Source organism: Harpia harpyja, chromosome 1 (genome assembly GCF_026419915.1).
Source record: "Harpia harpyja isolate bHarHar1 chromosome 1, bHarHar1 primary haplotype, whole genome shotgun sequence".
Lineage (NCBI taxonomy): Eukaryota > Metazoa > Chordata > Aves > Accipitriformes > Accipitridae > Harpia > Harpia harpyja.
In genome coordinates, this window is record NC_068940.1 from 75,129,333 (window position 1) to 75,152,580 (window position 23,248).

The 23,248-nt window shown below is 37.5% G+C and overlaps 1 protein-coding gene across 17 annotated transcripts in view; it reads right to left on the bottom strand.

The window, feature by feature from the left end:
- Positions 1-23,248, bottom strand: part of HDAC9 (histone deacetylase 9) — a 498,787-nt gene that overhangs the window by 188,101 nt on the left and 287,438 nt on the right. For 13 of the 17 annotated variants that reach the window (XR_008237086.1, XR_008237087.1, XM_052800654.1 and 10 more), the window contains 6 exons: positions 22,879-22,994; positions 17,048-17,170; positions 15,084-15,131; positions 14,425-14,635; positions 13,792-14,009; positions 4,986-5,255 (listed from right to left, as the gene is read on the bottom strand). Coding sequence is in view for 15 of the 17 variants with exons in the window: in XM_052800654.1 (XP_052656614.1) it covers positions 4,986-5,255; positions 13,792-14,009; positions 14,425-14,635; positions 15,084-15,131; positions 17,048-17,170; positions 22,879-22,994 (986 nt within the window). In the remaining 2 variants the exon portion in view is untranslated. Of the gene's footprint in view, positions 1-2,677; positions 5,256-13,791; positions 14,010-14,424; positions 14,636-15,083; positions 15,132-17,047; positions 17,171-22,878; positions 22,995-23,248 lie in introns of those variants that run through there. The other 4 variants (XM_052800618.1, XM_052800610.1, XM_052800601.1 and 1 more) reach the window with 2 other exon arrangements.

A 23,248-nucleotide genomic window follows, 5' to 3' on the forward strand; every position in this document is an offset into this window, starting at 1 on the left:
TTTTCAGGGCTATGTACTGTTAAGAGTCAATACAGTTACTTCAAGGCAACTATGGAAAGCAACAAAGGCTCCAGAGCCAGATTCAAAATGTTTCACTTAATCAGCTAATTAAGAGACTGAATCACTTACAAGTAAGTATCTAGTCTGTCAAAACAACTCTAGTGACTAAAGCCCCCGTGTAGCCATCACAGAGAATTAGACATTGCTGAATGATTTCAAGTTACTAAGCTAGTACCCTTTTAACTCTCAGCTGCTCATGAAATAACCCTTGGGGGTCTCCAATAGCTGTGTGTGCCCCCAGGTAGCTAGGAAGTTATCCTGTATGAGCTAGATGAGTTTTGGGGCCAGAATCAAAATAAGCAAAAGGACTGTGACGCTTGAGCTCAGTAAATGGGGACCAGAAACCAGGACATGCCTAAAGGATGCCCCTTCCCAGTCCTGTTTGGGTGTGTGAGTGACTGAGCATGGCCAAGAAACCCAGCTTTTCAGCTGGCTATGCAGTTTGAGCTAATTGTTTGGTTTGTTTTTTTTTTTTTTGTCTTTAAATCTAATTCTGAATTAGGCTGAATTAGAAGAGAAAAAAACAAATGCAAAGCACAAAGTCTACCAAATGCAAAGTACAGTGTCTACCAAACAGAGTGGTAAAATTCCACAAAAATCACTGGGATTATTGCTCTAGCACAGAGAAGATAATTTTATCCAGGATGCTCTTCTTCTGTTTGCCTGAACAGCAATTCAGCACGTCATGTTCTAAGCTATATTCCTCCACTGAGAAATGAGATACAGAAGCCCCGCTACCACCCAGATGATGGGAACTGCGTAAGGAAATCAGAAACTAAATAAATAAATGAAAAGCAAACAAACATTTCTTAAGTGGATAAGTAGGACATGCTGCTAGTGGGACAGAATACAATAAGGAAATTAACTTGGCTTAGCTAATTTTAGCTGCAAATTGTGAAGTGTTCATAAGGGGGAGAAATAAGTAAACATTTTTAGATTGGTGCTTGGGACTAATGTTTATAGATTTTTTACCTCAGAATGCCAGTGAAGATAAAAACAGGGTAGAGTTGGCTTAAGTAATATGGAGTAAGTCTTAGTGATCCTGATGATAATGAAGATGGAATGAAGATAGTGCACGAATGAATTGCTGAATAGAAAGGATGAGTGGTGGTAGTGTCTGGAGTGCTCTTGCTTTGCTGAGGCATTCAGCTTTTAATCCTATTTCGTTAATGCCAGAAGATGAAAAAAAAGGCTAAAGTTACAGTGTCTACATTCCAGTAATGTGTGTCTGTCTTGAGTATGTAAATATGACGAAGCATTTTCCCTCATTTAGTAGTAATTACTTCTAAATTGACAGCTATACTGGCTTTATTTTGGGGGCAACAGGACAGAATAAACATCTATTGTTCCAAAAAAAAAAAAAAAAAAAAAAAGAGATGCACATCATTCCTGGAAAAAGATAAAGGCTTGTGAATTGTATTAAATTGTGATTATTTTTTTCGTTATGGGTGCTTTGATGAATGGTAAACAAGTAATTTAGAAAAAAAAAATCTAGGTGTAGCCTCCAAAATGGGAATGTTGTAAATTGAAAACATTTATGGCTGCTCTTCTAATTCTGACATGAGTATTTAAACAAAAGGCATCTCAATCAAATCCCAGTTAAAAGCATGATTTACTTATAGACACAAGATTCTAAATGCATAATAAACAATTGGGCAAGCAGTATAATGTTATACTGTTAATGCTAGTTTTAAGCTTTCCTAAGCTAAAACTTCACTTTGTATCTAATTTTTTGGGGTGTATTACAGATTAAACATTTCTTTGCTGGTATATCAGTGAAAATAATTAAATTTGATTTATGGAAATATTTATTCTTACATACTTATGTTGTTAAAAGCATTTTATTTTAGTTAAAATTATACCAGAATCAAAGCTGTTAAGAGCCTTTGCGATTTAAATGAACAGTCAGAAGAGCCAGAATGCAACAATTTTCTGAACTCTTTTGGTAGTAGTAATCCGTGTACTGTACAACAGGGATCGTTACGCAGTACAAACTATTTCTCTCTGTAGATCTGAAGCCAAGCTCAGGAAATGTCACAAAGCATTTAACATCTTCATGGAAGTGCTTAGGTGTTTCTCTAAAGTAGGACTTCACTGTCTTATGCAGTTGCTTTAATGTCTGCAAAGTTCGTGGATTCCCTCCTCACCAACATATTTATAGGTGGACTCTAGTTTTGCAAAGATCTTGAGAAATATCAAAGAGGTCAGTATAAGCTCAGTTTCAGATCAGCATCTTTAGGCAGGTTTTAGAAATGTCATGGAAATTATTTCAGTTCACCTGAATTTTGGGCAGTTAGGAGTCAAGAAACTGGAATTCACCTTTACCTTTCCTATATGGTACAACATATGATCACATGTTCAAGACAGATGCTGTGATGGGAAAATGAGCATGCATCAATACTATTCCACATTCACTAAAACTTATAATGGCTGATGTAGGATAAAACAAGAGACCAAAAAAAGACTTTGTGTAATTATTGTAAGAACAGTCTAATAAAAACCTTGCTCCTGAAAGCTTGAATGGTTTCAACGATGTGTAGCAAACATGTTTGGTTATACAAAGCAAAAGCACAACTAAGTTATCAAATTTACACAAAGTCAGATATCTGAAAGGGGATCTTTTAAAAAAAAACTTTATTAGAGAAAGGAAGAGACTTATATCAGAAGGCAAAAAAAGGGAACATACAAACAGAATATATTTACAACACAAAACAAGAGATCACCTCTAAGGGTGTAAATTATAATAAATACAGTAGATTTAAAATGTAAGAGACAATAATCAATTAGAAATGTGGTTGTTTAAACCCAGTTTTCCTTTTCACTGGTTCCAGGTAGTTTCTCTATTTTAATTTTATCCAAATTTGAAAGATTCTGAAATTAAAGTCCTCTAATATTGGGGTTTCTCACCTGAATGACATTATAAAAATATCTCTGTCTTTTGTGAATACATGTCTTTGAAGTGATATTGTACAAAAGTGTTCTCATTTGCAAGTTTCTCCCCAAATAAAATGTATTTTAAAAGACGCACTATCCCTTTTTTATGAGGCTGAAGTTAGATTTCAAAGAAAATTAAAATTATACAGAATAATGGGAAAAACATATAATTTCATTTTTATATGCTTCACTTTTTGAATGTGAATGTGATTTTTTTTCATCCAAGATGGAGAAAGATTTCTGTTCAACCACGAAGCACACATAAAAATCACCTGTGTTTTTCTCAATAAATCTTTCCTACCTAAGGAATTTCATATTAACAGCAACTATTTAGTCATTTGTTTGGAGACCTTCTAGGAAAAAAGGATAATGTATCTTCAGAAGTTGCAACATTTTATAAGAGATTTAATAGTATTAGAGCATAATGTAAACAACACATGCTAGTAACATTTTAGAACAATTTCTACATTTGGCAAAACACCTATCTCTCTTGAAACAGGATACTGCACCTTAAAATACCTCAGCTTTAGAAATATAAATATTTTTAATAGAAAAAAAACCTGACAAGGATTCCAGGTCAGTTTGGGATTATCCATATTAAAGGGGATCTTAATACAATGAATCTTTAACTAGCTTAACGAAAGTAAACCTATAAAACAAGGTAAACATATCAAAAGGGAATATGAAGGAAATGTTTCACTGGAAAGCTTCCTTAACAATTTCCCTACTCACTTTGTTATTTTCTTTGACAATAAATCAATTCATAGAGTGCCTTTAAAAACAGAGGGAGCGCTGCCCCGTCCGCCTCCCCCCACCCCGCATTCCTCAGCACATGAATCACTTGGGCTTCCTGTTTCCATAAGGCATTTCCTGCCCCCCCTCCCAAAATCACTTTTCTGCAGGAGAACAGCAGGGACCTGACAAAGTATCGACTTAAATAAACAGGGCCTTGCACTGCATCCAGCCTTGCTCTGCCTGATCTTACAGCAACGGAGAGGGACGCCCGCTCACTGGCTGCACACATGCACTGCGCTTTTCAGCTGTGGTGAAATGCTCGCTGACAATCTGAAGTTTCCTTTTGCCCAGCTGGCATTTTATGCACAGTCGTTATCTTAGTACTTGTCTGTGAGACCTAGCGGTAAAGGTTATGCAATATTGTACGATTAGTCTTTATTCAAAAAAACCCCCAAGTGATTGGATATCGGATGATAATGATAACAGTTCTGTGCTTTTCCTGCAATATCCTGATAACTGATTGGAACTTAATGCTGCATTTTGCTTCTCGCCAGTACTTGCATCTGCTCCATTTAAGGATGTCTCTGCAGACTGTATCATCAAATAAGACAGAACGAAAAATTAACTAAGCAGTGCAAAAAAGAAAACAATGCCATTTTTAAACAGTGCCTTGCCTTGCCTCTTTACATCCACCTTGTATTCTTCTCTAAATTATACTTTATACACCAGCCTGGGACCACTGATGTAGCAGTCAGTACCTGTCTACTGGGGAAAAAATACCCTAATGTTAACAGTGTTCAAGACTACAGTATGATACAGTATATACACATAGCTGAAAGCAAAAGTCAAAGGATTCAAAATCAGAGAAGAAGAATGTTTCATCAATCAGGTCTGGAAACTAATTCCAGCAATTGCTGATCTCAACAAGCTAAGTGATATGTTCTCTTTCACTAGAACTAAGCGATGTAATGTAATCCTGGGCTAATACAAAGTCTATCAGCTATTATGCAAAGATTTATGTAGAGTAGTTGACTGCAACAGGTATTTTCTCAATTAGTGGCCATAAGGATGAGCTTCACTATGTTTTCAAGTGTGCATACAACACTTCTGCCTTTGTTAGATTCTTTGAACAGTAAATCAGGATTTGCTAGATCAGTGAATCAAAACACAAATGCTTACCAAAGCCTAGAAAACGTACGTGACGTTCAGATAATAACCTTGATTACAAATCCTGGAGCTAAATCTTTGCCTATTACCTGTTGCATAAAAGCAGCTTGCTCCCCAGATTCCATTTGCTGGGTTTGAACATCCTCGTCACTGTCCGGTGGCTCCTCTTTGACTTTCACAGCCCCCACCTGCTGTCCTATTCTGTCATCCACATCAGCACTGCTGCTCTCAGCCCTAACGCTGGCACCGCTGGCAGGAGCTCGCTCTTCCTGCATCGAGTGATCTCCGTGAAGCTCTTCTTCAGCTTCCTCCAGGTGACTGCCAGGCTGCTTGAGCTGCTCAATGGACTTAGAGAGCATCTGGAAAGAGAAGGGGCAACAGCTATTGATTCCTTTCACTGATGCCAAACACTGAGAAGTACTAGATTTGCACCGACAAAATTCGAGCTTCCGCAGCAAAACCATGTAGCTCTGCATCGCTAAAATATTAATGTACAGGGAAAAAAGAACCAAAGGTCCTAAGAAAAAGGTCACTTGTTATTCTGCAGTAGAAAATACCATGTATGTAGAGAGTGCTACACAGTAATACTAAACTAAAAATAAGGCAGAATAATGAAAGCATTACACATCTGTTACACTGTTACAGCTGGTAATTAAGAGAAATTAGTCTCTCTTCAAACATAAATGCAGAAATATATTCAACTGTATTACAGTTCGTTTTCCACAACACAAAGTAATAAAAGAACTCGAAGAAATAAGAAAATTATGACTCAGGTTAATATTTTGCTACAAGCAAATCAGGGAATATTCACACAAGCTTCTTTACGAATTGAAGTACTGAAGGCACTAATAGTTGACAAAGGAGTGGTGACAAAGAGCTGCTGACAGTCACCTCTCCCGTAGCACAAAGATACTACAAGCATTTCTGTTCGTGACTGGAAAGACTACAGCTTTTATTGTGCACAGTACAGGTATCCCTGTTTCAGCAGTGATGATATAACACAGCTACCTGGACAATACTCATTTTACACCATTAACTGCTATTGTAAAGCTCTGCTGACATGCCAGATGCCTGGGTGTTGCAATCAAGTACAGTTTATATTTTACTATTTAAGATGCAGCAAATGTATTCCAAAATAGTCCAAATGTAATCCAAAAAGCCAAAACTGAAAAAAAATCCCTGCTTTGTTGAAAGAGGCACAAAACAAGACATGTGTGTAAGCTTCTGCAGGGTCAAGTGAGTAATTATCATTTATTCAACTGGCCCACTTGATTTCAAGCAAATACTCATTTGTATCACCAAAGTCAAATATACTGAGAGGGGAAAAAAAAACCCCACCTTTTACCATTACTCTTACATACTTTCTTCTTCCCATCTGCCCCTCCCCTCAACTACCAAGTCTTTTTTTTAAACTAAGTTTTAGCTAGTGCCATATGCTGAGTTACTGGATGGCTTCAGTACAGCTATTTTTGTCACAAACCTTGGACCACCTAATTTCATTCTGCTTGCTAATGCATATAGAGAAATGCCACCCTAGTGAAGGGCAGGGTTGCCATGTAAGCTATGATCAAGAAGCTACAGCTGGGTTCAGAAACTCCCACAACTTCAACAAGAAGAGTGAGTTGAAAGATCTGTTTGTGCAGTTCCACTTGATGCTCTGATGCATACGCCTCACATCAGTGGGGAAACAAATTCCACAGTGGAAGTCCACAGGCTTCGGTCACAGCAAACCGTCATTTTTTGGGGGTGTAATGAGAGTTTAATGGCTTACTAAAAAGAAACAAACAAACAAAAAAATCCTTTTTCATTACTGTAGTAACTGGCAAATCACAACATGTGTATCCCGTGTGCTGCAGGTGGCATGCTGTAAGCTGGGGAATCCTTACTACTGCAACTAATGCAGAGTGTCTCCTTTTATTAAGCAGCATCTGGAATATTTCTCAGATCAAACCCATAAATATCTTCCAGTTGTTTCTCAGGGGATGACGCTGACCAAGAAGGCACCGAAGCTAACTACATGTACTCAGCTCGGGTACACTCCTCTCTGTTCCTTAGTTAAACATCTGTGGGTGAGCCCTCTCTGCTCCTCAAGCAAGTAAAGAAAGGCAGGGCTGGCTGCTTGGCTGGCTGCTAGCAAGCAAATACAAGCTGAAACATCTGTGTGACAGATAATCATATACAGCTACAAGAGTCACTGATGCTGATCCATCTGTAAACCATTCCATGTGCCAGTTACTTGAATCAGGTGGGTTATTCTGGAGGGGAAGCCGAGAGAAAATGAGTGCATGTCCACAGCAAAGTTAAGAAACATATTTAGCTCATTACTGCTCTCCTTCCTTTCATGCTTTTTCACTTTTATGTATGTCAGGCTCTTTCTTCTTCACACTGCTATATGGCACAGATCTGCTGCTGAGCTTTCTGAGGCAACACGATGGACTGCACCTTCAAATGCTTTTTGCATGTAATCAGTGGAGTGATACAAGCACACGTAAGGGAGCTGCGGAGACTAGAGTGGTATTTGTGTGCATTTCAATTTGCAGTGTGGCTGTTTTGGGGCCTGCTCCCACACCACAGAAGTCAGCAGGCGATTTGCTCCAAATTTCGGTGACAGGAGGAGCTAAACAAATTCAATTTTCTAAAACTCTGTGAAATGAAAGTCTTTCTTTATATATTTACACAGTAGATTTTACAAAGTGCATTCATATTATCATCTTTACTGCAAAATCTTATTAAAAACATCCTTTACACTGTGACTTTAAGCCTCAGGCAAGGGGCTATGAGGCACTATGACTATGAGTCATGTCCTCTCATAGGATGGAGCATGATAAAAATGAGTGGATGGCATGGAGGGGGGAGGGGACGACCCAAAACCTGAAAACCACTCCTGCTGCTCAGACTGCTAAGCCACAGCTGACTGCTTTCTCTGTATCACCACTGCACCTTCATATTTGTAAAAGTCGTTTTTAAAGGCAGCTTGGCCTCATCTCATTCCAGTAATTACGTTAGTAGCATTACCAGGAGACTGTTCAGTTCTCCTAAAAGTCGGAAACATCTTATTTTACATTATATCTCCTGGTACTACCGTGGAAAATTACGTACCTGGAGACATGCAAAGATATCAGTTTAGAGTCAATATTTCTATCTTATCTCTCTATGTAAAGCTGGATTACACAGCAGAAAATGAGTCCTGAATGAAACACTGCTCAAGTCTTTTCACTATGCAGCTGGATACTTCTGCTTACACTTAATGTTTAAATCTTTCACTTTAAATCCCCACTTACCATTTTTTCCTGAATCTATCTGTAGGTACATGCAGGACTTTCTCCTCATTTTAATACATATTTTTTATTTTGAAAAAGTGATTGCTTAATCTGAGTTTTAATAAGACTACTTTTAAAAAATAATAATAAACCCATGGTTTATTTTAGTAATAAATTAGAGTTGTACAGAGTGGTCTTCTTTAACCAGCACACTTTACTGTTATCGCTATTCCAACTAAAGGATACACTCAAAAAAAAATGGTTTCATGCTAATGTAACCTATATTTTTTTTCCTTTTATTTTCAGGAAATTAAACTGTAAAGGATATGCATCAGCCAGAGTAAATAGTGGCAGCAGGAGAGGAAGCATTTACAGACATTAACTCCATTGTATGACTGCAAGAGTCCAATCAAAAAAGACATCAAACACAATCTAACCTGCTTGGTTGTACAGAAAAATGGAAGACTAAGTATAAATAATCTGGACATTGTAAAAGACCATTTTATAGGTCCTTCAGTCACAGCCCCTGCCTTTGTTTCTCCTTTGTAATGATAAGCTCTTGCAGAATACAGTATTTTAAATAAAATGTCTTTAAAAAGAGACAAAGCACAAAATCCTGCAATAGCCACCCCATACATTTCTTTCCCTAATTGATCATTTTAAATACATGGCAGTCATTTCTAAGAACTCGTGTATATACTTATGGAACATACTTTTTCTCCTTCTCTCCTATGGCTATCAGATTACTTTGACCAGCTATGTATGTTGTTAGCTGTACTGAAACAACTTGGCACCTGCTTATTGTTGTCTCTGTTACTCATGCAGTACAACTTTTTTATCTTTCAAAACCGTTCTTCTGCATTGTGGCTTAAACATTAGTTCTCAATAAAGGACAAGATGCTCTGGGCATTTTTTCAGTTCCAAACACAATAAACTGTTGCTTTAGTTTTGTCCAAATTATCCCCTACTATAAGCAATATCTGAAAGAAGAAATGTGCTACCTCTCACCTTCAGAAAATGCTAGTCAGATGTGTAAGCTGGAAAGCCAAAACCTCAGTTGTAGTATGTTTAATGAAACTAGATTAATGTACTTCAGCTGAACCTGATCTAGTCTTCTGTATGTCATAAATATCATTCAGAGAAGCAAATGATTAATCTGGGGTTAACTTTATCTTTTCAATATTCCTATTGACAACAAATAGTCTTCCTATTTTTTCCATCAATAAATCAACAGAAGCTTCCATATTATTTTTCATTTTTTTATAAACAGAATTTTCACTTCCTGTATTTTTTTTGTCATGGATTTTTTACCTCACAGTCTTGCCCAGTCACTGGTTCCCTATACTAAGATGCTTTAAACCAATCCTGGAATGAAAGCTGAAATTCAGGTGCTCCTTATCTAAGCTTTAACATTATCCATAGTGCTCCCATACTTTAGTGTACACTACCAACTGCATCATTATTTTAAACTTTACCATTCCAATACAGAGGAGGATTTTACCATTGAAACCAAACTGTCAAAATACTATGAATACATTATTTTAAGAACATATGTAGGGTTCCCACACTGATCAAATAAAATCTTGGTCCCAGTTAAGACAGTGCTAGTTTAGCTTCAGCGGAGGCAGGCCTTTATTCATCATATGTGACAAAAAATAACCTTTAAAGACACAGGGCTTTGTTCACATGCTCTTCACCTTATGATTTCTGAGATCTTGAATGCAGACTTCTGCTACGGGCTTTGCACTTTTACATTAATTACATCAAAATCACCCTTTTTTCTGCAAGTGGCAGGCTCAAAGCTTTCTAGGTAGAGATATACAAATAACATCAGATTTTAAGGTTTTCATTGTAGTAGTGGTCTTTTGGTACCTGACTACAATAATGTTAACTGGGGGTTTCAGACTTTGGACTCCCTTTATTGAGCAGAATGAAGATCTGCAATAGCGATCAAAGGGCCTTATGAGGAAATAAGCTGTCATTTGGACAGAAGTATATTAAAGCTGACAATGGCAAAGCCGATCTTCCCTAAGAAAGACAAGCGGAGTTCAGGTTACTTCACATTCATTATTATTTTTTCCTCAGAAAGCTGGGACGAAGGTTTCTACCTACTTTTGGATGGGATGTCAACATTCGCAGAATGTTTTTAGAAGGTCAGCATACTAGATCCCGCAGGTATACATGTCAGACTTCAGCAGAGACGTATACCATTTCCCACATCAAAAGCCTGGCATCTGACAGCTGACCAGAAATAATCCATAGGGGATCTTCTCTTTGTTATTAAGGACAGAGGCACATCTCTTGGCAATGATTTGTTTCTTTTCAGAATGGAAATGATCCAGGGGAATTCTTTACCTCTGACCTATGTTAGATTTTGCTTGTTATCACCCTCGCAGCAGCACTGGCTTGCTGCTGAAGTATATTCTTTTCTCAAAAAAAAAAGAAATAGCTTTTTAATACAAGATAAATACAAGATCAATGGGGTGGGAAGAAACTTGCTCTCTTCCTCTTTTTGTTGTTACAGCAAGATTCACCTGTATGTCTGCCAACAAGATCTGACCAAAAAGAGTTTTCAGGGAGTGCTGACACATGCCGTATCATCTTAGTTCAGGGCAAACATTCAAATACTGCATTTAGTTGAGATATATTAAAGCCTTAAGGACTTGAAGTCCTAAACATAAGGAAAAAAGGAAAGAGAAATGAAAAAGTAAAAGATTATATTAACTTGTTCTAAGCTCTTATCAACTGGCATTTCATAGTCTTGTCAGCTTAAAATGGTTCTGGTCTTTCTCAACAAAACTTTTAAAAGAATGTTTGAGTATTCCTTACTAAAAAAACCTCTACATTTTTCATGACTGAAAAGGAGGGAATTATACCTCTGTGCTGATTTCATTATACAGCCTATGAACAGAAGAGTAAGGGACAGAACAATGGAAAATAACAAGTGTATGTATTCACTTCATACATGCCCAAACTTGTCCTAAGAAATGAGAAGATACTGGGTTGCTTTGCTACATGGTCTAGAATATCTACTGGTTTAAGGTTCAAATAACTCTGCTTTGCAGAGTGCAAATTTGATTGTAAAGCTGTACAAATTACATAATGAACAAATAACTTCAACTGTGACTAGAGGCAAGTTTTAAGATTGAACAAAGTATATTCTACCATGCTAGCAGAGTTCAAAAACCTTATGTAGGCACAGGTGTTCAATCTGAACCTTTAAGTTAAAGGATTTAAGAATATAGTTTTAGATTTAGTATTTAAAAGCCACTCCATGATTTGATCTTTTCTCTCTTGTCTATGGGCTACCCTTAAATTCCAGTTTTTAAAAATCAAGTTTCTTCTTTTAAGTATGTAAGAAAGCCCCTTGGCTTTCTGTGTACTTGCAAAGGACAGATACATGATTAGAGCACTGACATGTTTCAATGCTATTCATCAGAATGGTTCTTCTGAGAATGGTGCCGCAGAAGAACCTAGATGCTGCAAACTGTAAAGTCTGATAAACCATGCGCATCCTCAGATAACCCTCTGCTTCTGTGGGTGCAGCACGATCTTATTGAGTATCTCCTTAGGTGTTTGCTGCTCTGATGAGTTACTGTGCTCCTGATGAAGGCTAGCTGCTCTGGGAGTAGGGATAAAGCAGACTGAGAAGTTACTGAGGCAAAGGAAGTAGGTTATGGAGGTTCAAGGCAGCAAAAGGCCCTATGATAAAGTTAAATTTCTACTATCTGCATATGTGTAGAGCCTATACTGTAGAGAACAAAAGCTAGGTTCACTACGTTTTAAAAGAAGGAATTGTTTTGTCTCTTTATCACAAATAACCATGTGAGAATGAAAGTGTATTTCAAGTACGAGAGGGAATTATTCTCCTTAACATATATTTTCACTGCAGTTTAACTCAGAAAAAAAATGTTACTGAAACAAGCATTATCCCAAACTAACTGCAGTCTTTTTACTTCCTTATGCAGCCTAGCTCTTGTGAGGTGCAATGCATTCCTAGTCCTATGTGACTAGGAATATGTTTACGTGACTCAAGTTTAATTTTCACATTCAGCACAAATGTACCTATATGCCACAGCACTTATCCCCAAATGCTATGGTAGAATTTATGTCAACAAACATATGATCTAACAAAAACATGTCAGTGAGGTTCTTTGCTTTGTGAGAAATGCATGAACTGATCTGTTTGTAGTGAATACCCACAAATAGCACAAAGACTCAGTACTTTACCAGTAAAAATTCTTTTCTCTTCAGACAATTGAGGGCAGGTGAAATATTTTCAAAACCTGAGGCTACGAGATATACATATGCCATCTTGATTAAACATATGGAATGCATACTCAAAGAAAAGCCAACTGGAGTCCTAGTTGAGTAATCAAAACACCCAAGCTGAGAGGGGTTAACATGCAAGGATCAGCTCTGAACTTTGAAGTTTTCTGGTCTTCATTTTTCCTAATTAAGACAAGATTTAATAACCAAACCACTGTACAAACTATGTACTTAAACTCTAGGTTTGTTTCTAATTTTGTTGGGAATTCTTAGTAGATTCCAAAGAATCAGTACCCTCTGGGAAGTTCACCCAGTAAGGTGGATTGATTTTTTTTTTTTTTTTCCTTTTCTTTTAGGTACAAGGGCTAAATGCCCACTTTTCATCTTTCCTTCTTTGCCATTACCTCTTATATATAGTTATTAAGTAACCCTCAAACAAAAGAAGACATTTAAAGATGCATTATTAATATCTGAATTACTAGAGGAAGTCCAGCAAACACCTTTTGGAAAGCTATATACTAAGTGCAGAAAAACATTCTCCAGATAAAAGCATTTAATTACTTGCATATCTTCATGTAAAGCAGGGAACAGCATCACATTTGTAGAAACATTAGCTCCTGATAAATCTAGATTCTGCTGCTCTTTGTTTATTAATGGATGGTCCCTTCTCTTCTTTTTCCACCCTCAGAATAAGGTGTTATTCTACAGGGAAAGATGGGCACAGTTCAACTCTGTACCTGATGTTAGCAAGAGCACATTCTTCTCTTTCTCCTTATATGGTATTTTATATTGCCGTACAGATAACAAACTTTCATGTTACTAACTGACTTACAGAGAAAAAGTTGGTTTGATAAAAGCAGATTAAAAATTTCTCCAGACATTTAATAAGTTTCTTACACAAAAGAGATAAATTTAATCAGCTGATTGAGTTCAAATGAGTTATATATTTACTCCACATACTAGTCCACAATGAGAAAGCTTAAAATACAATGCAAAGGCAGCTGAATGAAATGATGGCTGAAGCTCAGAAGTGCATATTAAAAAGTTGGATAGAAATCTAGTAATTTTTAAGGCATCATTTACCATTCAACAGGAAACCACCTGTAATTTAAACCTGTAAGATGCTTTGAACCCTATTTTGTTGAATTGTATTCTTACTGGTGTCAAGAATGACAAATTACCTTTGTAGCGTATTTCAGAAACTGAAAATGAAGATCTATACAAACGTTTACACCAACTATGCATAAACAAGATACTCGTGCAAGAACCTGTCTACTGTCCACGACCACATGGCACCAATACCTAAACTTCCTTATTAGTTTTCAACCTTTATGTTTATTGGCAATTTCTTAGTTTGGGAACTCACCTTATTCATGTGGATCTGCTGCTGGTACTGTTTCTGCTTCTCCAAAAATTGTTGATGTTGCTGCTGGATGACCAGCTGGGCCAAAGTACTCTGAGGAAGAGGAGCTGACTGGGTTCGATTCAGTGGCCTGTGACGAGGCAGTTTGTGGGCAGCTCTTATTCCAGGTGAGACTCTCTCCTTCGCTGCTAAAGGAGACTGTGGATGAAGAGGAACCGCTCCTGCAAAACAGGGACATTTCACTCCCGTGTGAAGAACGACAAACTAAAAGTTCTACTAGGACAGAAAGCTTTCAGCGAGAAGACGTGTGTATATTGCAGAACCTTGCATCAGCGCTGATGCAGTGGGACGTGTACCACGTGCCTCGCCACGCTGGGAAGTTCAGCAGCTGTAAAAGAATGTGATGAAGTAATCATTTTCTCTTTTCTGTAATCACTGAATTCTTTCAGGCTAACAGACTGCAGTAGAATCACTAAAGGGGGAAAACAAAGATGCTGTCCTTTTTTCTCCCTCCCTTCCACTTTTCCCAATGGTTAAGGATGTATAGTATCTGTGTTAGCATATTTGATTTAATGTGAATACAAATGTCATTAAAAACATCTTAAATTATTATTACATTGAAGCCTTGATCATTACCAGTCACAAGAAGTTTTTGCTGTCTCATTTGTTCTTTCAGTAACAGATGCTGCAAGAGAGCTTGGTGGCTGCTGTTTGGCTTTCCCTCCAAAGCAACATGAGGATGAGTTGAGGATGGAGGAATGTTCCCCCCATACTGTCCAGCCAAGGCCACTCCTTGTCTGAGCGACTGGGTCTCCCCCTTCTGCTTTTCTTTGAATGACGATGAAGCCTGTCAAAGAACAATGACACTGGTAACTGCTTTTCATAGACCTGGCCATTTATATCTCTGCTTGATTAGATGGTTTTAGATTAGATGTCATACTTTATGAACACATACAGAAGAAAAGATTAACATCCCTATTTTACAGCTTGACTGTGAGATGAAAAGGGAGGAATAACATGCCAGTTAAATGTAACACTATGAGAAACTGAGTAATGAAACCACTTGAAAAAAATCAGTAATAAAAGCCAAAGCATAAGGAACTACTAGTTAGAATATTATTAATGAAAAGACAGGACCTATCCTTAAAATTCCTAAAGACCTTCCCACAGCCTCCTGCACAGGAAAATAAGGGATCAGAGGAAATAGTTTCCACTGAGTTTGGAATAGGCAAGGCTTGGTTTTTCACATAACTTTCCATCAGACAGTAAGCCAATCAGCAAAACAAAATAATTACCTGTAGTAGTGGGAAGCTATTACTTTTCCTGGAGCACTCCCTGACTCCCTGAAGGACAGCATAAATGTAAGTTTTACCCTTTGCAAAGTACATTTGTATAGTTAAACTCTCATCTACACAATCATCAAGAGCTGTTGTATGTGTGTGGCATTTTAAAGTGCCCTTATAAATTGCACAGTTACTGATTTAAAGCTTTTGGAAGCTTTAGCATTGCAAATGTACTTTATATTTCTTTGTTCTTTGTCTAGTTTTAAAAAAAAAGTATTTCTTAAAAGAGCAGTTAAAGCAGAATAACAATTTTTACAGCAAGAATAATAACCTAACAGAAATAAGCATGTTGAGGCTTGCAGATAACCACTTATAGTATGCCATGGTAAAAACAGTATCTCTGATAATATAAATTCCATAAATTCTAATGAGGCAAACCAAGGTTTTCACTAATATATTTTGGGTGTATGCTTACTTCACACTCTGCTATCACCCTTCCCTGAAAAACAAACACCAAAGTAAACTTTACATTCAATTTGCAACTGCTTATTCTGGTAACAGAAATAAACATTACTTGTATAAATCAACCCCTTTGTTTTTTCTAAGGCCAAAAGTAATAATTGGTGCTAGCTGGCCACATCAAAAGCTCATATGATTTGAGTGAGAAAATTAAACATATTTTCATTTCCATTTTAATGTTACAAAATTACTTTGAAGCTAGTTATATTTTTTGTGAAATAGCTAAGAAACTTTTGATGATATTGTCTGGAAAAGTAAGCACTACTTTTCACGATCAGTTCAATTTTTCCATCCCTTAAAAACAATAATTTGTTTATAAGTATCTCATGAAAGGCTTCTAGAGAACTGATTTAAAGCTTACACAATTTTCTTTGCAAAGTTCTATATCTGATGTTAAAATGTTGGATTGCAGCAATGTATTATTGGTAAGAACAGTAAATGTACTGAAAAAGCCATAAAATAACATGAAACTTAAACTTGAAACTACATTTAGCACTGGAGTTAAGTAGCACTTATTATGAACCACTGTGGATCGTACAGATTTTTTTTTTTTACACCACGGAAAGCTGTACTTACACCCATAATATTATTATAGAAGCTACCAATTCATGTTCTAAGGAACTCAAATTGCTAAAATGTCTTCAGAATTTATACACTGTTGCATAGAAATACCATATAACTTATATCAGTATTTTTATATTTTTTGCTGGAAATCAGAAAAGGGAAGTTTTGACCAGTGGCAAAATTTTCAGATATTTTACTGAGCCTCGGATTTCACCTCTAGGTTCCTGGAACTTGGTCTAGATCTAAAGATCCTTATCCATCAGCATGGATTTCCTTACATACTATGTCTGTGTTTTCATACATTTCACATATTAGTTTAACATTTAGCTCTAAATAAAGGTGATTGCTGCAGACTGAACAAAGGGCATATGAATAGAACTTGTCATTAAAATATTAAGCTTTGTTCACGTATCACTAATTTTATTTGTCTGTTTGATAGCACGCCCCTCAAATAACAAACCTAGCTGCGGGAATACTAAATTTTTCCCCTACTATGCTCCAGCCCAGCTTAGGTTGTTACTCGAATCTCATAAGTTAGAGCTGCTGTACTTTACCACGTGGGGGTGATCACAGAATTTGAACTTTTATACTAAATGGTCTCCTCATATACTTCTCACCATGTCTGAAATCTGTTATCTGATTTGCAGACATAAAGGCAGTGCATGTGGCCCATACTTAGCTAAGCCCCACACTGGCACTTGTTTGTTTGCAATTAAGAATGATTATTGCTTTCAAGTTGTGCCCTTAAATGTTCAGATGTTGCCCAATGCAAAGAAATGTCAGGTTCCTACTCCGAACTGCTTACGTTCCAAAATGCTAAAAAAAGAGAATAGTCAGAAAGTAGGTTTTCTGGAAGCGAAAGTAGACAGGAAGGCTTGACACTGGTCACTTACACTGATTTGAGGTTGTACTGCTGGAAGTCCCAAGGTAATGTTGGGCAGAGAAGGGGATGTGTACAGACTCAACAAGTTCACTGATTCATCCTGTATCAAAAGGCGTTGCTGTGAAACCAGATGCTGGAATAAAGGGGAAAAACAACAGAAGTATAATCTCCAAGCTTTTTATTGTTGTTACTTTATCCTCATTATCCTGCTACATTGAAAGCCAGTTATGTATCATGCATTGGTTTGCATCCCAATGGGGTTCCAGATAAGGAAAAGTACTGTCCCTGTGAAAAAGCTGTTGGTATTTCTTTTCTTAAGAAAACAACTGATAGATGTCTGGGATTATTCCTCGGTTAGTAAATCAAATTTCCATGCAAAATTGAAATCTTGAGGATTCCTAGACCATCTCTTCTCATCAACTTCTCATCAGCTCAACATCAGTTCTTCTCATCAACTGCACTTTCCCTACTAGAAATTTAGCCAATGACTTAAGGAGTATATCTAGCCGAATCAAAGGTGTCATGAATGTGGATGTATCAGACCTTTACTTTACTGTGGTTATTATAATTTTTGTAGTAAGGTATGAAATGTGGTTTCTACCTACTCCATGTATTTTCTTACCCAGATTGTGATATGGATATGTTTCAGGCACATTATTTACTTCCATTGACATGGGAATTTTGGGTAGAAAGTGAGGCAGATTGCCACATCTGCCGTTTAAAAAAAAAGTACTGTCTCTCTCTCTCTATACGCATATATACAAAACCAGCATCCTATCATTCTCTGATGGTGGCATACCCCTTACAGCCTTCCTAATTCCCTTCGGGTTAAAATCTTTAACACTTCTTTTGAAGCCTTGTGATGTAATTTTCAAGGGCATGGAATTGCTGATATATTTTTAATTACTGTCAAGTAAACCCAGACATTCTACAAAGATCACCCTCTGTCTTTCCATTCTAGATTCATTGGGAAAAAAACATAAAAAGTTACATTACCACAACAGGGATCTTTTTGAAGCCTTTGCCTTTTTGCTTTAACAGTCATGTTTTTCAACATGTGGTCTAGTATAGTTGCTTGAATTACATTTTCTGTTTAACTCTTGCTTCCCTCCCAGAACTTTAACACAATAAGAGCTACAAAGGTCTTATTAGACTTAGGAACTCTGGCATGATATGGTCCCCAAGGGAACAACATCCTTGAAAAAGAATACCCTGTGTAACAGTATGACACAGTGACTGCTTTCTTCCCAAACAAAAAGCATATGGGACTCCAATAATAGACCACCTCCAAGAGGGATACTGCACACTCGGGCTTTGACTAAAGTAAATATAATAACTTGTCAAGCATGTTGTGGGGAGCTGTAGATTTTCCTCTGGACAAACCTGGAATATCAATTAACTCTGTAAAATGCTTTGTGCTAATACAATGCAACTTCAGACCATCAATGAAAAGTGGTTAGGCACAAAAACACAGGATGTTATTCCAAAACATAACCTTCCTCATACAGTTTGTTTGGAGATACGACCTATCACTGAGACAATAACAGTAGAAGTCTATCTCTGTAATTTTCTTTTGGTACCTAGGGAATGTCAACAGCATATGAAACAAAGAAGCTTCACTTGTATATTACATTAATTCCTGGCTAACGGTGTCTTGCCTTGATAACATCCACCTTTGACCATGAATAAAACCAAGTATGTCAAGACCATGGAGATATTATTGAGGGAGACTACAAGGATTTAACTGAAAAAGGACACTGCAGCAGCTCTAGTGTGCCTCCTAGAATATAATCAAATTTTAGCAACTGCAGCACCTATACAAAGCCACTTTAAAAATGCAAGTTTCCTTTTTGGTTTTCAGCATGCCCCTACTACCTTCTAAGATCTGAATTAACAAACATAACAGTGAAAGGGTGTATAGCAGTATAACACATTCCCACATTAAGGTCAAGCATGATTGCTTCATGATACAGAATCAATTATGTTATGTACTATGGGAGTTTAATGTTGAAAACAGGAGTTTATTAGTAAGAGCATTTCCATCCAATTTCTAATACTGCTAATAATCAGTCATTTTCATTTTGGTAAGCAACTGATTTTTTAAAATATTTTCAGGTAATATTAGCCTAGGCATCAGTTAAACCTCATCTCCCCAAAAAAATGTAGTAGCCCACCTGCATAGATTAGGGTCTTGCGTATGCTGAGGCAGAACTGCATGACCCCAGCTGCAGCTTCTCTTTTTATACGGTTGATAATACCTTGAAATGGTGGCACAAGCTGGAGCTGCCAGCAGTATCATTTGGCAGCACAATGGCTAAGCCGTGTTCCTTGTCCTACATGCAGACTTGATGGTTTGGACTGGCACTCAAATTACCCCAAAAAGCAACTTGCCCTACTTGCTCCTCTATATACTTACTCACTGGGTCCATGGATCCTGCTTCCTGATGCTTAAAATAGCCTTTCAACAGAGTTACTCTCTTTCTTAAAATAGAGTACAATAACTAAATGTAACTGCATAATGATCAGCAAGTACCCATGATCAGTTGTTGTACTTCCCTTGTGCCACTGGGACCTGCTCAGAAGCAGAAACACCTATTTCATGTGTGCATGTTTATATGCACATTTATACATTAGGAGGGGAAGAGGAAATGGTTTGGCTTTAATACTTCTCAATTGTCGAGCTACAGTAAGGTTGTCATAGCTTTAAATATTCACAATTACTTACACTCTTATTTCTTAAGGCTTTTGGGGTGGTTCTTTTGTAATTATTTAGACTCTCTTCACATACATACACTTGAAGCAAACCTCACCAGCTGGTCAGAAACCTACACATTTTTCCACTAGCCACTTGCAAAGAGCACCTCAAGGAGCCGAGTATTAGAAACATAGAGCTGTGGGGTTGCGCAAATCAAGTATGTGTTTATCTGCCATGCATGTCATTTATGCCTCCTGTATAATCAGGTGATATTCTAGGAAAAGCCGCTCTCCAAAGCGCAAATGAAAGAAAGAAAATGATCTGAAGCCTGCTTATACCAACTGGAAACTTTCCATTGCCCTCAATGGCTTTCGACCAGGCCGTAAATGCCTAAAATTAATCATTTCACATGACTAAGGCAGGCTGTCCCTCTGAACTCAAGGGACATGCTGTGCAGAGGCTCAATCCTGCTTGCATTTCTCATGCAAGTAAGATTTAGCCCCAGCACAGCAGGTGACCTGAAAGTGTACGGCATACTACAAGAGACAAATAGCTACTGCGGTGAACCTTGATGATACTGGAGACAACTGGGCCTAATAAAAACAGCATTTTATTTATAAGGTGCAATTAAAATCTTGAGTTTAACTTTCAAGTTTCATATAATGAGACCAGTGTTTTAACAAATGGTACTGAAAGTACCATTAAGGGAACTGTGATAGTAAAAGATTACCTGCAAAAATGTAGCATTTGCAGTGCACCTTTGTTCATTCAAAAAAATGTAAATGTCTGCCCACCAGACTGTCTGCTCCGGAGGGTAAACGACTTAAAAGTCTCGTTATTCAAACAGATATGGCAAAAATACTTTAAAACTCTGTTTCATTACTGATAATGCTCAAATTCTGTCTATGCACTAGAGTGTAATCATTTACGGTATTGACTCATGTTTTACTGGTAAATGGCTCTCTATCATAGCAACCTGTTTTCCCCCAGCAAAAAGTGTTTTACTTGCTGCCATGAAAACCGTGGCTATCCACCCACTCAGATATGAGCACAACACTTACTGCAAATGTCACAACAACAATTATGAAACAACAGCAATGTGAGTCATGCGGGATTACAGCAAAACAAGTGATATTTTGGGTGATTTTGGAACACTTATCCTATTATTAGAAACTTCTGTACTTTGTGTATCTGATGAAAAATTGATTAGATATATAGCCTTTGAGAGCTGGCAGCTAATGCTAAACTAGAAAAGAGCTACGTAGCAGTTTGGCGGCTGTTAAACTACCAGAGAAAATCCCACTGAAATCAAAATGCACTGCAGCTGAGATTTATGGAAAAATATTTGAGCCCACAGGACCACAGTATTAAGAGTCAAGTAACCAGAGAGGTAAAGAAATCCCTGACTGGATCCAGAAATGGAAGTCCATACTTTCAGCTTCTTAGCACACTTCCAGCATGCTAAGTGACCGACTCCAGCACGCAGAGCTCAACTTCTAAAGGAACTTTTTAGGCTCATTTGAGCATCCACAATTGTTTGGTGGGGCTGTAACTTCTGATGTCTGGCATATTAATGGCAAATGAAGCGCAATGCGGTGTTCTGTTAATAAACAGAATATAACCCTGCTGGTTGTTGCTACAACCTTTCCAAATCCCCCCCGAGATTGCCAGCCTGACCAGATTGTATGCATTTCTGATGGTGGTTCAACACTGTGGGCAAATGCCCAGAAACTATAACGTGCAAAGTAACAAGCATCGTGTATCAGTCTGAGACATTATTCCCTTTGCATTTTGTAGTATCCTCAAGTCAATAATAAGATCCAATTGGACAAGATTTCCTGTTTAATATAGCACTAACACCCACATATTACAAACTTCTATCTAAAACGTTCCCAGTATCAAAATACACCATTTAATTCCACTGAACTAGGATCTGATCTAATCCAAATGATGGATCTTACTCTGCATCATTTAAATTTCTTTGCAATTGCATACAGGGGGGCTATGAGGCAAGACCACATGTTAGCCATCAATGCAATATTTTTTTTCTTTTTGGTTACGGGCCAGAGAGAGGCTACTAATCAGTGTGCAGAGGTCACCCACCTGCCCCCTGGATCATAGTTCACACACACAATTAATTCATTATGGGGAAAAGTCACTGCTGGAGGTTGAACTGCCCATTCCAGGTTTTTTTGAGGTGAATGTCCTGCCACTGACCTGGAGAAATAGCTCCATTAGCTAAAACTCTGTTAAATCACATTTTCTTATGCAATTTTTCTAACATAAACAGTATAAACCAACAATTAATAGAAAACTTTGCCACAAAGCAGGAATTGCTGTAAGTATAGGCACTGGATACAGAATATTGTGGAATTTGATTCTCTCTTTGTTGCATTAGTTTCTTGTCCCTTTACAATATTGCCAGGGAAAGCATGACTTAGGCATGTCATCTATGCTAAATGAGGTTTATCACAACTGATTTACCATCTGCATTCCTGTTGTTATAGGCATGTATGTATGAAACAGAATAAGGAGTAGTTAAGAATCCTTCCGTGTACAATCTTGCTTTACAAAACAAGCATCCAAGACTCCTGGCATGTCAGTTATGTTGGTAAGTACTGCCCTGACAAGGAAACTGAGGTACATTAAGATAAAAGGCAGATGTGAAAAAGGATTTAGTCGCCTAACTCCGATACTGTAATTAAACAAATTTACTTCAGCAGTCATCTGAACCTGGGACCACCTTAACTCATATGTGTTAGGGTCACCAGTGCCTAAATCACTCTTTGCACATGAAAATTCTCCATCAGCATTCAGCACTGCTTACTTCTTCAGGTTATCCCAGAAGGTAATGTTCTGCAACACAGATGCTTTCAAGTTCCTTCCATAGCTCTCTCCCACTCTTCCAGTAGCATTACTGCTGCTTTTGTTTGGACTTCTGTTACCAAAGAGTCTCCTGAACATGCATCTCGTATATAAAGATGTATCTCATATATAACATACTCTGATGTCAGCCTGCAGTGTCCTGGTACCCCTGATAATTATATCTTCTGCAAGTACTCTGCTTGTGAGTATGATCAAATTGAAGTTTCACATCTCTTCAGTCTAGAAATCTGAGTAGTTATCTACCCAATAAAGACTCTTACCTCAGCTTGAATGTTAGATGGCAAAACTGAGGTTTCATTTTCTGTTACACTGCTGGTCGGACCATTGCTTGGGGAACTGGGACCTGATCCAGGGGAGCTGCTACTGACTGAGGATTCTGAAAAACAGATTAAGCATACATGAATTTCATACTGGAAAGAAACACATGATCTTGATTAATTGTATACTCTTTATGGCACAGGGTTTTTTGCTGTTGAAAAGTATCTATTGGTTATGCTATTTACTTACATTAAAGATTTTTAATTCATCCTCCATTTCTTTGGTTTTCCTTTTACAGTGCTAACAAGGAAAGATACTCTTGATCTTTCTCCTTCTGATCTCCCTGCTTCACAAGGGAAGAATTTACTATTT